Below are 14266 nucleotides of genomic sequence, written 5' to 3' on the forward strand. Positions count from 1 at the left end.
TGTTAGAAGATCCAGGTTCAGGTCCTGTACAGGTTCTCGCTGTCACTTTGTAAGAGAACATAATTTCCCTGTCCTTCAGATTTGCCATCTTTCTATCCAGGTTTCTTGATTGAATTGAAAAGATTGATTTAGTGGTTTAGGTGAGGTTTTACCAAAGGGACTTAAAGCCATCATCTTCTGTGTTATGTGACTCTGTCACATGACAGTACAGGGCTTCTGCATCATGGGAGCCGGTCACGTAGCTTTTCAGTGCCAATGTGGGAGGGTCCAAATTTTACCTGGGTTACAGACTTCCTGCGTGAACTTCAGAAAAAATGAACTTTTCTGTAACACAGTTCCCATTTTTAATGGAAATAATGTATCTTCCCTCTGGCTTTTTTCCCCGTCTTTTCTATTCAGTTTGTAGTCTCTGTGTGGCAGAGACTGAGAATGTGCTTATATGTATACTCTACACTACTATGAGGTTTCCATGCAATATTTTAAACTAGCAGAGGTATTGCCGTCCCTGATGCTATTTAAAAGACAGGTAGACGTGGTGCTGAGGGACATGGTTTAGTGGAGGTTTTGGCGGTGTTAGGTTGATGGTTGGACTCCGTGATCTTAAAGGTCTCTTCCAATCTGGACGATTCTACGATTCTGTAACATATTTCCATCTAACAAGTTGTAATATAGGAGATTTGAAAACCTTGATCCAGGAATGGATTTCCAGATTTCTTTACGAGACAGTAATTTTTGTATTATGCATTTGTCCCTCTCAAGGCTGCCAGTGTAAGATTTATAGTAATGAGAAATTTTAACTTCAAGAGAAAGTAATGCCAACAAAAGTGTTGCTACTAAATTTTCTAAAATGACAATTTTCTTAAGTGCAGCATAAACATAATATATGCTGGTGAGTAACACTTATTAAAGGAAAAACCATTCCTAATCATTTCGGATAGCTTGCACAACTCGTATAGTTACAGTTTTTCAGTACAGTGGTTGGCCAGATATCAGTTCAAATCTTTTATATCACAACAGATCGTGGGGTACTCTAGCTTTTTGTTAATAACAATTAGTTCCCATAATGTAAACAGCTGAGAAGGGATACTGAGAATAGTAGGTGTATCATTTCCTTTTTGGCCAAGGCATACGTATTCTGAACTGAATCATTTCTTTCCAGCAGTACTTTGTAATCATGTGCCCTTTTATTTGTGTATGTACTTTTCAAGACATTTTCTTGGAAATAAATGCATTGACCCCTCTAAGAACCATGTGCTTTAAGAATGTGTAATTTTTAAAGCATGCTTTAGCAAATATAAGGAAGCTTTTACTTGACTACTCTCCATACTTTAATTTATTATGTTGCTAGAAAAAACATGAGGAAGACTTTCAGTAAGTTACTGTGTCTTAGGAAAGTATGTGGTTTTTAGTTTATCGCATTCTGTTTCCATGTTGCTGACAGGTTGTAAAGCTAGGATACAATAAAATTAAATTTTTTTGGTCTTTCAGGTCCAGCTCCTACAAAGACAACGCGCTGAAATTTAAGTTGAAATTGTTACAATAAAATCAGTGGATTTACAGCTAACTGTGTGCATAAGCATAGTTTAGTTATAGCAGAAGTTTAGGTTCCTGAGCAGATTGTTTTCATTCTCTTTCTGTGTTAATCATTAATAGACATGTAAATTTGAAAGCCTTTTCCATTTTTACTATTGTTTCAGGTGATAATTGCCCTTGCAGAGAAAAACCGGTCCCACATTCCTTACCGAAACTCTATGATGACCTCAGTGTTAAGAGACAGCCTGGGAGGAAACTGCATGACTACCATGATAGCAACGCTCTCTATAGACAAAAGAAACATAGATGTATGTTATTTCCATCTATTTTCAACAAAAACGTTTTCACTTCTTAAAAGTTCCTGCTCTTTTGACTTTTATTACAGTTTGCAATTCAAGTGTGTATGGTTTCATTGTCATCATTACAAAAAAAATTTAACTTTGTTTCCAGGAGAACAAAGTTTATCAGTGGAAATTGTAGTAAGATGTAGACAAATCCTTTAGGAAATGTGCTTTTCTCTAAGAAATCTTAAGTCAAGGAGCATTAGGGAAATGACTTGTACCTAGTAATGAACCAATATTTTATTAAAACATTTACTGTTTTTCTAATGACTAAATCTTTGAGTTATGAAAAGGCATTTCCAAGGAATCTTCCAAAGGACATATTGGTAAGATCTATAAGTAGATTATGGATTACACTGAAAGCCTTGGAAGAACATCTGTAGACTTCTGTGAAGTTGGGATTTCACTGAGTGTGGTAGACAACTGGAGAGTTCATTGTTGGGGAGAGGGAATTGGGTGGGGTGATTTGGGATTTTTGGAAATTTTTCAAATCCTTTTATCTCCATTCCCCAATTTTCTGCACTGGAATTTTATGTATTGATGTTTTCTTCTCTTTGTTTACCAAAATATGTTGCAATGTGAATACGTAGAACCCCACCCAAAGACATTTATAATCTATTTATTTCCAGATTTTTCCATAACGTCAAAGGGTTCCAATGTGAATAAACAAGAAAAAGAACTATTAAGCCTAAAACTGGTTTCTGAAATACAATGGAAAGCATTATGCTAAAACCATACTTCATCTAGTTGAAAACTTTTCTTTTTTCTTTTGAAAATGGACTTTACTGTTAAAAAAACCCCAAATTGTTCAGACTTGTAAACATGTAATTACGCAAGCATGATATCTGGTTACAAATGCAACTGCATAAGTTTGTTAAAGCTTTTTTTTTAGGCTATGTGGGATAGGCACCCTTTCGTATATCAGTTCATCAGGTGTATCTATCTCACATTGCGATCTAGGTTTCTATTTTGTAAATATTAGCCCAAGTAATTGTTCAGAGTAGGCTACTGAAAGTTTTCGTGCTCTTGCTTTAACATATACTATCTACACAACAGACCTTCTTCTTCAGTCCTCCCAAAAATAAATAAAATCCCTACCCTGCTCCCCAAATCTGATATGTGCAAGTAATATTAGGACAGATGTTAAGTCAATTACTAAACATGAGAAAATGTCAGAATTAGGATAGCTGCACAATTTAAATTTGGAGTTCTGTGAGTCATTAGGCATAGTTAGGTTTGGTTTGCTTGTTTGTTTGGGTTTTTCTATTGGATATACCTTTCATTCACAAAGGATGCACAAGGCAGAATTGCCCCCTAGTATGAATTGAAGTTGTATAATAAAAGCAACTTTCTTAAGGACCTAGCTTTGTCTCTTGCAATGAAACAGAGAATTCAAAGTAAGAAGGGGAACTCTTATGAAGAGGACAAACATAATATTATTGTGGAGAACTAGATGATATTCCTACTTCTACCAAAGAGTTTGTATACAACTTCTCACATCACCTGCATCACATTTTTTATGCTAGTTTTGTGGGGTGCTTGAAAGAAGATCTTGATTATGAATTGTAGATAAGTTAGTTGTTATAGCTGAAAAGCTATAACAAACAGCTAAGTAACTGAAGATGGGTGGAAGCTGTTTTGAATAGAAGATCATATAATGATAATAATCAGAAAAATATTTTTTTTTTGCTACTTTTGACCTCAGTTTCCCTTTTGTTAAGCGTGGTCATTCCACCAACTTGCAGCAAAGCAATACCTAGAGGGTTAATTGATTAATTTTTGTGAAGCCCGCAGGTACTGTAACTATAAGGATGGTAGAAAAAAGTGATTAGGAAATTAGTAGCTGTCAGATTTGATTACCATTCTGATTAGCTTACATATTGAACATTGAAGACTGAATTGATTTAGCTACTCATTAATTTAACACATGCTTCATACTGAACAAGGTAAAGAGGTCTGGTGGAAATGTATATATGTGTACCATACATATAATTGTATACATATAGGACTTAATTAAAATCACATTAGCTGATCATAGTTGCACAGGAACTGTACAGCAGAGGCAAAAATAGAGTCCACCTAAGACTATGTGCAGCTGTCTTAATTGTAAGGCCTCCTTTTGCCTCCTTTTATGTGTGTGTATGTATTATGTCTTTTCCAATAAGCACTAGTGTCTTTCATCATGTAACCCTAACTCAAATACCACCCCTCCAAGTACTGAAAGAGACAGGAGTCCTGTGGAAATAGAAGTATGTGATCATTTTAAGTTGGTATTTTCATATGATGGAGGACTGAAAACTGCAGAATTACTTCGATTCTGAAGTATGGGTCTGTAACAGTAGTAAAATTCTCTTAAAATAGGAGTTATGTGTAAATTCTTACATTTTAAATGCAAACTGGCATGTCTCAGAAAATTTTATCATAGAGTTTATCACATATTATTGGAAATTCTAAGACTACTGCATGATGTTTTATTCTTCGAGCTAACTCCTTGTTTTTTATTTATTAGATAGATAAGTTCTCTAGGGGAGTCTGGCATGTTAGTATTGGCTGATCTCAGAGGAAGACACGATACTCGGGGATCCCCAATTTCATTCTGTGTCCTAGATGGGACCACACACTGATTGTTGCAGTTTTCTCCACAAACTCAGTCTTGTATCTTTTCTTTTTTTCTTTTTTTTTTTTTTTCCTTCCCTGTCTTTCCGTCCTCCCACACCCCATCTTAGCTCATCTCTCTGACGGTCTTTTATCTGGTATCATAGTTTTCCTGTGTGCCTCCTAGTTTCAATTTTCCCAGCATGTTTCTCGTTTGTCCAGGACTTCATCTCTTTTCCCAGCTTCTTTTACATGTGCTTCTCTAGTTCCAGTTTCACCTAGGAGTTTGGTTTAGTTAATTTTCTCTTTTTCTCATCATTCAATAGTTTCTACCTTCTGAACAGTATGGCTTGCTTATGCTTTAATGCTAGCAGGGACTCATTTGAAACAGAGTTTATCAGTGGATTGACTGGGTCAATAAAATATGTACTATGATTTGACAGTTTTATATGTCACTGTCATTAATATGCTAACCTAATTTCCCTTGAATAGTGTTGTTTTGGAATATGAAATGATAGATTAGTTATAAAATACACAAAAAATACAAACATAGTTCAATGACTTCATTAGCAGTCTGTTTTACTTACCTGATACAAGGCTACTGAAATTTTTCTTTTTCTCTCTCTTTTTTTTCTTCATTCCTTCCAGGAATCTATATCAACCTGCAGATTTGCACAGCGAGTTGCTCTTATAAAGAATGAAGCAGTTCTTAATGAAGAAATTGACCCCAGATTGGTGAGAATAGTCTGGGGGCAGAGATTGCTTGTTTTAAATTTCCATAATCAGTAGCACTCAAATGCATTTTGAGGATTTTATACTGAATCATCCCATTAAATTTTTTTAGATACAAGTTCCATTTTTTTCTATAACATAACTACTATTTTTTTTTCTTTTGGAAATAGTTATAATTAGATGGACCTTTATAAAACCTCTAAAGGCTTTCTCAGCTCTTAAGGCATCTGGAGTAGTGGTCCCTTTCATTATTGTCTCTGTGTTGCTTCTCTTAGGGTGTTAGTTTCTAACACAGATAATTGGATGTCCCTAGAGCTCTTAAAAAGTCTCTTAAGGTTACTGTCACTTGACGAAGGAACACTGCTGCACTGAAACAGTTCATGTATTAAAAAGCTAAGAAATGTACAGATACAGTCCTTCCTTGAGACTGGCCCAGTGAACACTTTAGCTAGGAAGAAAGAACTCTGTAAAGTTACCATTAGGAAAAAAGGAAGACAAGTAATAGGATTTCCACGCTAAAGCATTAGGCTGATGTTCACATCCCAAAGAGCAGAAGAGGAGCTCTGCAGAATGGATTGGGGATTTAGGAAGTACAGAGAAGGATAGATAGCACAAAGCCACATATAGAAAACAAGTTTCTTCTTTTAATGTCCATAACAAAATTGTAGTACTTTATGTTTTCTTTTTAGTATTTGGTTATTCTTTCCTTTGAAAGATTTTATATACCTCTCGCTTGTTACGTACCAGATTTGTTTGAAGATGCAGTCTTTAATCTAAGTTCTACTATATTGAGGCCTTTCTTAGTATATTTAATATAACTTTCTGCATTACCTGGAAAATTTCCTTTATAAATATTGAGCACACCTGTGAGGTGTCCCTGCCCAGGGAATGGGATTTGGAACTAGATGATCTTTAAGGTCCCTTCCCACCTGAGCCATTCAATGATTCTATGATTGAGGATTGATTAGTTCAACATAGTATTGCAGATAATGATAGCTAGTGGATCAGCTGGGTTTTATGCAGTATATCAAAGACGTTTTCTGATATGGGAAGTGTTTGACTGAGTTTACACTGCTGATGCCAAAGCTGCATATATGGATATAATGAAGAAAGAACTATTGAAGCATTTCAGCATACCCTCTGTCTCTCTTACAGAGACATCAGATGGAAAATAAGTTCAAGTTAAGCTATTATATTATTCTGTTTATATATAAACAGATAATATTTAAAAAATAGTTTTTAACAGCATAATTGTAAGTTTGAACTGTAGCTTTTTGCCTCTGAAGTATGTAAAATCTGAATGAACTATCTTAATTTCAGTGGTCCTGTATTTTTTATGATATGCTAATTGTATTGTCCTTCTTTTTAATGGGAAAAATTATTACTGTATTTCTGAATTTCTTGTGACTAATTTCTAATTACAAGTTTTATGTATTTTGTTCTCATACGACCTTCTGATCTGGCTAGGAAATGCTTTCCCCTTGAATGCTAGACCGCATTATATGACATAAGAAACATTTGTTCTCTAAAAATTGGGGGATTAGATGGTTGATTCTTTCATTCATTGTTACTTGATGGTAATTAACATGTTTCAGTTACTGTTAATAATTGTGCTTTTATTTTCTCTTTTCCTGAAAGTTCAAAGGGAATAGGAGATTCTTGTCAGGGTTTCTGCTGTTTTTCTTTTTTGGTCATTGTTCTATTTATTTTTCTTTCCAAACAATTTCTAACAGTACCAGCATCACACATACCAAAAAAAAGAGCAGCCAAAAAATAAACAAATACAAAAAACCCAGTAGGAGTAGGAACTGAATAACTTCTTCATTTCTGTCTGTCCTTTTTTTTTTTTTTTTTTTTTTTTTCTTTCCTGTGTAGGCTTTGTAGTACCAAATCATGCAAAACATTTCTTCCATGGCCACAGAAGCCTTTGATTGAGGTGGAACACATGCAGGCTCCTGAACATTTACTACATCCTGTGGAGCTATACTCCACGAGTTTGGTATGTCTCGCTCTGCAGGATCATTTAGCAAGTAAAACAAAAGTGGACTCAGGAGAGTTAGAAAACCATCCCCTCTTGTGGAAAAGGCAGGGGAGCACAGGTACCTAGACTTTATATGCCTCTGTGCTCATTGTGGAATTTGTTGCCCATCTTAACTACCTAAAGTATATTCCAAGGGTGCAACCTGATTATTCAGTAAAGTGCAGGACTTACAATTTTTTTCATAAAATCAAATGCCATTTATTTGTAGTATTTATCATCTGTAAGTTGAATGCATGCTTTATAAAGGGAGTGCATAACACCCCTTGATAGTTCTGAGTTATGTCTGGCTGTTGTATAAACTTTATTCTTCATAATGGAGACTTTCTGACCATGTATCTTACTAAGAAGAACTTGTACCCATTGTACTTTTTAAGCAACTCAGCTTTAAACCTCTCCTACTCATTAACAAAGGATTTGGCTTAAACTGAAAACCAAACTGTTGAGCCTGAATTAAATCTGAACTCCGCTGGCATTCTTTTAAAAATAGAAATGAAAATCGTATGCTTCTGTAGATTATTTTTTTTGTCTTAATAATATTTGAAAATCAGTCTTTTATCCATATCCTGAAAATGGTATTTCTGTTGTTGGGTTGAGGTTAATCATGCTAACAAATTTGAACATTGAACAGGGATGGTACTATCAGGTCAGCTTTCTGCCTTTTTATGTTGCAGCCCCAAATTTTCTTTTATTGACTCAGTAATTGGCACAGACTACATTAGTGTGGCACCAGTGAGACAACCTAAAATCAGGTTATAATGATTGGTCTGCAATATTCTTGAAGCACTCTTGCAACATCTGTGACTAACAGTTCACCACCTTAATAGATTCCTAAATTAAATACTGTATGTTAGTCTTTCATACTTTATAGTAAAAAATGTATTACCAGTAAGCCTAGAGTTAAAAGAAATAATCATATGTACATTTAGAATATTTTGATTTTTAAAGAAAAAATACCCATTCAAAGTTTAGGAAGTCATGTTTAAATTTAAATGTCAAAAGAAATGCAAATGTTTGGAGGAAATTTAACATCCAGTGAAAATGTGTCATCAGTTTCAACAGTCTTATTTCTAGAAAGTGCATGCAATTGAGAATGATTCATTTTTTCCTTGAAAACATTCTTCTCTTGGAAACTTATTTTGCACATGGAATCAGTGTACTTATATCCATCTAAAAATATTATTGGATTCCTGATATATTTGAGCCATTATAAGGTGATGCATCATTGAAATGATCAATCGTAAAGTATCTAAGAACTTGCTTGTTCATGTTTTAGACTTAGGGATTTGCATACTTTCTCTGCTTTGTAGAATTTGGCTTTGAGAGGTTAATGATTTGTATAATATGGTTTTATACAGACATTTTTTTCCAAAAGCACAGGCTCCAATAATGAGCTCTTAGAATTTAAAAATCTAGTACCGTTCTCAAGTCACTTTCTCATTCATTGCTATTCATTAATGCAATTTAATTTCATTATGTTGATTTGTACTATTTGTTTGTTGTTAGCAGCAGATACATCCTACAATTATAGTATGCTATAATTCTAATGAGTGGAATGTTACATGAAAAAAAAACCCTTAAGATTAAAATACTAAGATTTCTTTTAATTTCTTTTTCTAAAGGGAAGGTAAAATAAAGTCATTTCTGGTGTGTAGTTGTCTTTTCTCTAACAAAGACATCAGTTCTATTTTAAATGGGTTTTCATTACTAACAGGCAAAACTAAAGAGTCAGAAAGCTCTTTTTATTCCAATGGCAAATTATTTTTCTCTTTTGCAAACAATCTTTTGAACTCCTTCTGTACAGCCATGTCTTCTAACACATAGAATTTACTGTGTTTGGAAGACTTTTCTTGTTTTTATAAATGGGAAAGGAAAAAAAGTGCTTGGTATATTTAAGGCGTTTGGACTGTTTTTAAAAAAGAGAAAACCAAAGTATAGTATTTCCCTAAACTCAGCCTTCTAATGCAAAAATCGTAAACTAGCTATTAATTTGTAGGTGATGCTTGGTTTATGCCTTGCTGTTTGTAGATGATTGTCCAGCTGCAAAAGGAGATCCAGGAGTTGAAGGATGAGCTGGAGCTGGTGACTGGCAAGCAAAGAACGTCAGCGCTTTCACAAGAGGAGCTGCTTCAGTAATGGCTTACATTGTTTTCATTTTCTTCTTTTGTGGTTAAACTTTTCATCAGTTTCTTTGTTGGCATAAATATTTAAATCCATCTCAGAGTTTTAAACTTCTCTGGGTGAATAATAAAGTGAAGTTAGGTGCCAGGTTAGAATGTCAGTTTTCCGTGAAAAGCTGTATGAGACTGCTGGCTGTGTTTTTGCAGCCTCAGCTTTGAGGAAGTGAAGTAAAGTAAACGCAAAGGATGGGAATGCCTGTCAGATGCCAGGCAAAAAGAAGTGTTGTGTAATAGCACAGAATAAAAAAACAGTCCCTCTCAAAACTGGATATACAATTTGAGTAGAATTCAAGAAATACTCTTTGTGCTGAGAAGTATCCTGCTGCAGTGTTAGTTTGACATAGGCCAAGAGAAATCTTGCATTGCTGATACACAATTAATCAATGTCTTAAAATCCAAATATTCAATTTTTTTATCGAGCATGCTATTGAAAATGCATGATTAATTCACATAAGTGTTGTAACGTCTCACAGCTTTTTGTAACACATCAGTACAGAATGTAAGAACTTTCTGTGTATAATGTCGAATTTACTTAGGTCTAAATAACCAAATTCAACTCCCAGTTTTGAAAAATTAATTGATTCTGTAGGATGGACCTATTTAATCTGTATGCCTCATCTGTATGAAGGAAGCAGTAACTACCTAGGGACTTTGTTTGGTTAGTATATTAATGGCAACTAAGTTGAAGCTGTGAGAATTTTTAGTCTTATTTTAATTTCTCTTGGAACTGGTCCAGAAGAAAACTACCAGTGCTAACATTTTCCCCTGGCATCCAGGAGTTTCTGGAGGCGTGAGGGCAAGCTGCTATCTCGAACCTCGAGTTTATCATGTAGATTGCTCTCATTCTTAAATCCTGGTTTCGATTGTTTTGTTCTGTTTTAGTTCAGAAACTAAACGGCATCCATATCAAGTATGAGCACCTAGATAGCATTATGTATGTACTTCTTTTGCATAGTTATCTGAGTAATTTTCAACATAGGCAGTTACCAGTGTAATCTTCTAACCATAAATGGCCCCTCAGTTCTTACTGGATTAATATATATTTATCATTCTGCCCAAAAGTATGGGAGTGAAATTCACCAAGAACATTACAGGATAGCACTGGATGTGACAAAATCAAGCCATAGAAAGAAAATTAAAGAAACAAGAACAGAGAATTATCTCTCTTTTTCTTTACGTGCAAAATTAAATGTCCTTATTAGCTAGTTTCTTTTTTACCCTGAAAGAACTAGTCGTTCAGAAGATAAGTGACTCTCAGTGACTTTATTCATATATACTTAAATAATCTATGTATTCATTTAAAGACATACTTTTCGAACATTATTGTAAAAATCTGTCATATTAATTTTCGACTGTGGTCTTGTTTGTTGTTCAGTTTGTATAGAGAAACTGGATTTTCGGAAATAATTTGGGTTTTTTAGGCCACGTTCATGAATCTTACTTTCTAAGATTCCCTATCTGACTTTTTGCCATGAAAATGGCAGTCTTACAAATGGGAATGATCTCACAGTTGATGGAAGTTTTGAATATGAATATGCAAAGGAAAACTAGGAGCGTACTGCATCTGCATACGGTTGCACTATAGTGTACATCTGGGAGGCCTTGTTTTGGAAATGTGTGATTAAAAAGAATATCAATCATATGTTTTTCTTTTTTATCTATATAGCACAATATATAGTGTATTGTGTTGTCAGAAAAGGTTGCTTCAGAGATCACAGCAAGGAATTTTGCATTCCAGAAAGATGCAGGGAAGAGACTTAATGAGTTTCTATCTGTAATTAGACACAGAAGGAGAAATAACTTTCAAGGACCTCAGCCCTATTAGGACAACACAAAATTGTAAGATTTTCAAATTTATCATTTATTTATGTTTACTCAGGCTCATGTAACACCAGTGTTCATTGTTTCAGAAATAAGTTCTTTCTTGAAACAAATGTTCTGCAGTTAAAATATAGAACAAAGCTTAAGTACTGCTGACTGAGATATAATACTGTTCCTGAGGATCAATAATAAACAAGAATGTCAAACAATGAACCTCATCAGTCATAAATGCCATATAATGGCCGTGTTCAAATATCATTATTTTTAATGTAGACTTAAAATAGAAAAAATAATTGGATATACAGCGGGGTTTTTATGGGTAGCATAGTTTCAAGCAAAGAGCAGAAGATACTGCTAGAGAGTAACTGTCATATAGATGAGTCAGACTGCCTTATTACTACTATATGCTGTAGTTGAATGGAATGTTGAAAGATAAGTCAATCTGTTTTTTGAACAGTTCAGGTGGGGGAAAATATCAAATATCAGGTTCTTGCAAGCAGAGTCTTCCCAGGTAAACAACTGATGTGGACTGAACACCCAAATGGAAGTATAATGAAATAGTATAAAAAGCCACTATTTCAATGAAAATGTCTTTCTGTGCTTTTGCACACGTACACATTTTGAGTTCGCTTTTGTATGGTGATAATATTTGTGACCATGCTGGTTTACATCTCTCTGAGACTCCTGTCTGTAAACGTCCTGAGCATTTATGAAAATCAACAGATAGCATCTAAGTGTTCCGTCTCCAGTTAAGAGTCTACCAATGCATAACACAGCAAATCTTTGTGACAATTCTGTTTATTGAGACTGGCCATCTGAGTTGGAAACTACTCGTTATCTGGAGAGTTTGTTAACATTGAAGAATAAATATGCAAGTAGTCCAAACAGAAGTATTGACCTGGATGAGGGCTGATAAAATAGTATTTACTATTACTGGAAAATGTCTATGTTGTGGTTTGCATATAGTTTTGCATCTGTAATGAAACCTAAATAGTTTTAATTATCAGGAGACATATGGATCAGATTGTTATGAAAGACAGAAGAGGAAAAGAAACATAGTATAGGTGATAATGCAATATACTGTGTTCCACTTTTTTTGGAGTCACTCCCCAAGAATTGTTCTTAGGATGATGGTTCTTAGTGATAAGTAGGGGATTCCAGACAGAATAATCTCTTTGGTTTTGACTGATGCTTTTTTTAATTAGGGTCACTATGGATTTAAAATAGTATTTAGTCATTTCTGCTTGGTTAGGATATCTTCTGTTTAAACTTAAACTGTATATTTATATGTGTGTATACATATATATGATATGTATATCTCTAAAATAATCCAAGTTTATGTAGTTCTTTTCAAAATTCTTAAACTTTAACAAAAGTCTTTCATTTTATTACAAATAAGGTCATTAACTAGTAAGGAGAAGTGTTACTAAAGATAATCTTATCAAAAATCAATGCATTTTAATTCTTATTCTGATTCATCACACACATTTCAAGGGAGGTGAGAGCAAAGTTCGTCTTCTGAAAACATTCTTGTATTTGTTCTTTGATTCTGAACACAGATGATCAAAGATACAAAACATGTGAATGACGAACTCCATGCACTAAGCACACGTTCATTTTGTTGTCTCTGCACAAGTCTTTATCTCACGCACTTTTCAGTAGAAGATGGATGCCAAAATGAAACGGAGTCCAGTGGTATATGTGTAGATCCAATAATATTTTTTTAATTCTAATACAGTGGTTTGCTCTCTACATCTGTTGCAGGAAATAAGTGTTAGTGATTGCCCTGGAAATAAGTATTAATAATATGTTAAAATGATATTTTGTATGTTTCTTGACTCAGTCAAGAAATGCCAAAACATTTCTTACAGTAATGAGCTTCAATCCACTTTTTTACTTTCAGGGCATTCCAAAAGAAACCAGTGGGCTACTCAATCTGTAGATCATTCTTCATTGTTTTTTTCACACTTAAATCAAAGAAGTGTCTTCAGGGATTATTTTTTTTTTCTTATCCATTTAATGGAAGGAAAAAAACATCTGTCAAATAGGCTTTCTTCATAGCCACTACAATCTCACATTGCCATTCACTAAACTTAAAACAAAATGGAAAACAAATGTTCTTGACTTTTCTTGTGAAGGCTAAATTATAAAACAACACAACCTATCAATCCTGTGAATAAAGCCACAGTTGTCTGGAATTCTTACTTCAGAATTCTGTGGTAAATGGAAAACTTTTACATTACTGTGTCATAATTTTGATTTTATTCTTTTATTCTTATAAATGTTAAACACACATGAATTCTGCCACTATCATTTTGTTTATTTGAAAAGAGCAGCATAAAAAATTCAGCTAGACTGCACAAGTGGTTCAGAATGTAGTTCATAAAATGCTTCCAAAATCTGAATTGCTTGCTTTGGATCTCGCCATCTACTTCCTCAACTGTAAAGGGCTGATCTCTAAGTATGTCTTTGAGCTGGAGAATTAGTTCCTTGTTTAGGGGGCAGGGAAAAAAAGGAACACTTTGGACTATTTTTAAAAAATATAGAAAATAACAACATACATCCCCAATAGAAGGAAACTGAAACTGTAGTCTCACAGGCTTTTCTGTTATGCTTTAGAACAGAATTAAAAGGCATTTCTTTTTTTTTTTTTTGTCTTTCTGTGAGAAGCAAGCCAAAAGTAAAAGGGAGAGTCCTTTTTGTTTGAATCATTTGGGATTTTATTTTTTTTGTTATAAATGAGCTCACTAGCAATTTACAATGTGTGCCCAGAAAGTCAGGGTTTCAAATCAAGGTCCTGTGTTCCAGAGCACCCACGCTTCCAGAGCCTTTGCCAGTTGGAATTCTCTAGGACCGGAAGTACTGGCTTAGCACTTTAATTTATTAATAACTTTACCTTATTTCTTCCAGATACATATGTTATTACAGACGCTTCTATTTTTTACTTCAACAGTCATATATTGTTCATCTTATTCAAGTCCTGGATTTCTCATTACTTCTTTCTGCCTTTCGTTTTTCTGTTTCAA

At 34.2% G+C, this 14266-nt stretch overlaps 1 protein-coding gene across 1 annotated transcript in view; it reads left to right on the plus strand.

Moving 5' to 3' along the window:
* The window catches only part of KIF6 (kinesin family member 6), a 172156-nt gene that overhangs the window by 45216 nt on the left and 112674 nt on the right, over window positions 1–14266 (plus strand). The window contains exons 8-10 of the mRNA XM_063330983.1: window positions 1698–1841; window positions 5118–5204; window positions 9268–9371. Coding sequence (XP_063187053.1) covers window positions 1698–1841; window positions 5118–5204; window positions 9268–9371 — 335 coding nt within the window. The remainder of the gene's footprint in view (window positions 1–1697; window positions 1842–5117; window positions 5205–9267; window positions 9372–14266) is intronic.

The sequence above is a fragment of the Chroicocephalus ridibundus genome, chromosome 3, assembly GCF_963924245.1.
Source record: "Chroicocephalus ridibundus chromosome 3, bChrRid1.1, whole genome shotgun sequence".
NCBI lineage: Eukaryota > Metazoa > Chordata > Aves > Charadriiformes > Laridae > Chroicocephalus > Chroicocephalus ridibundus.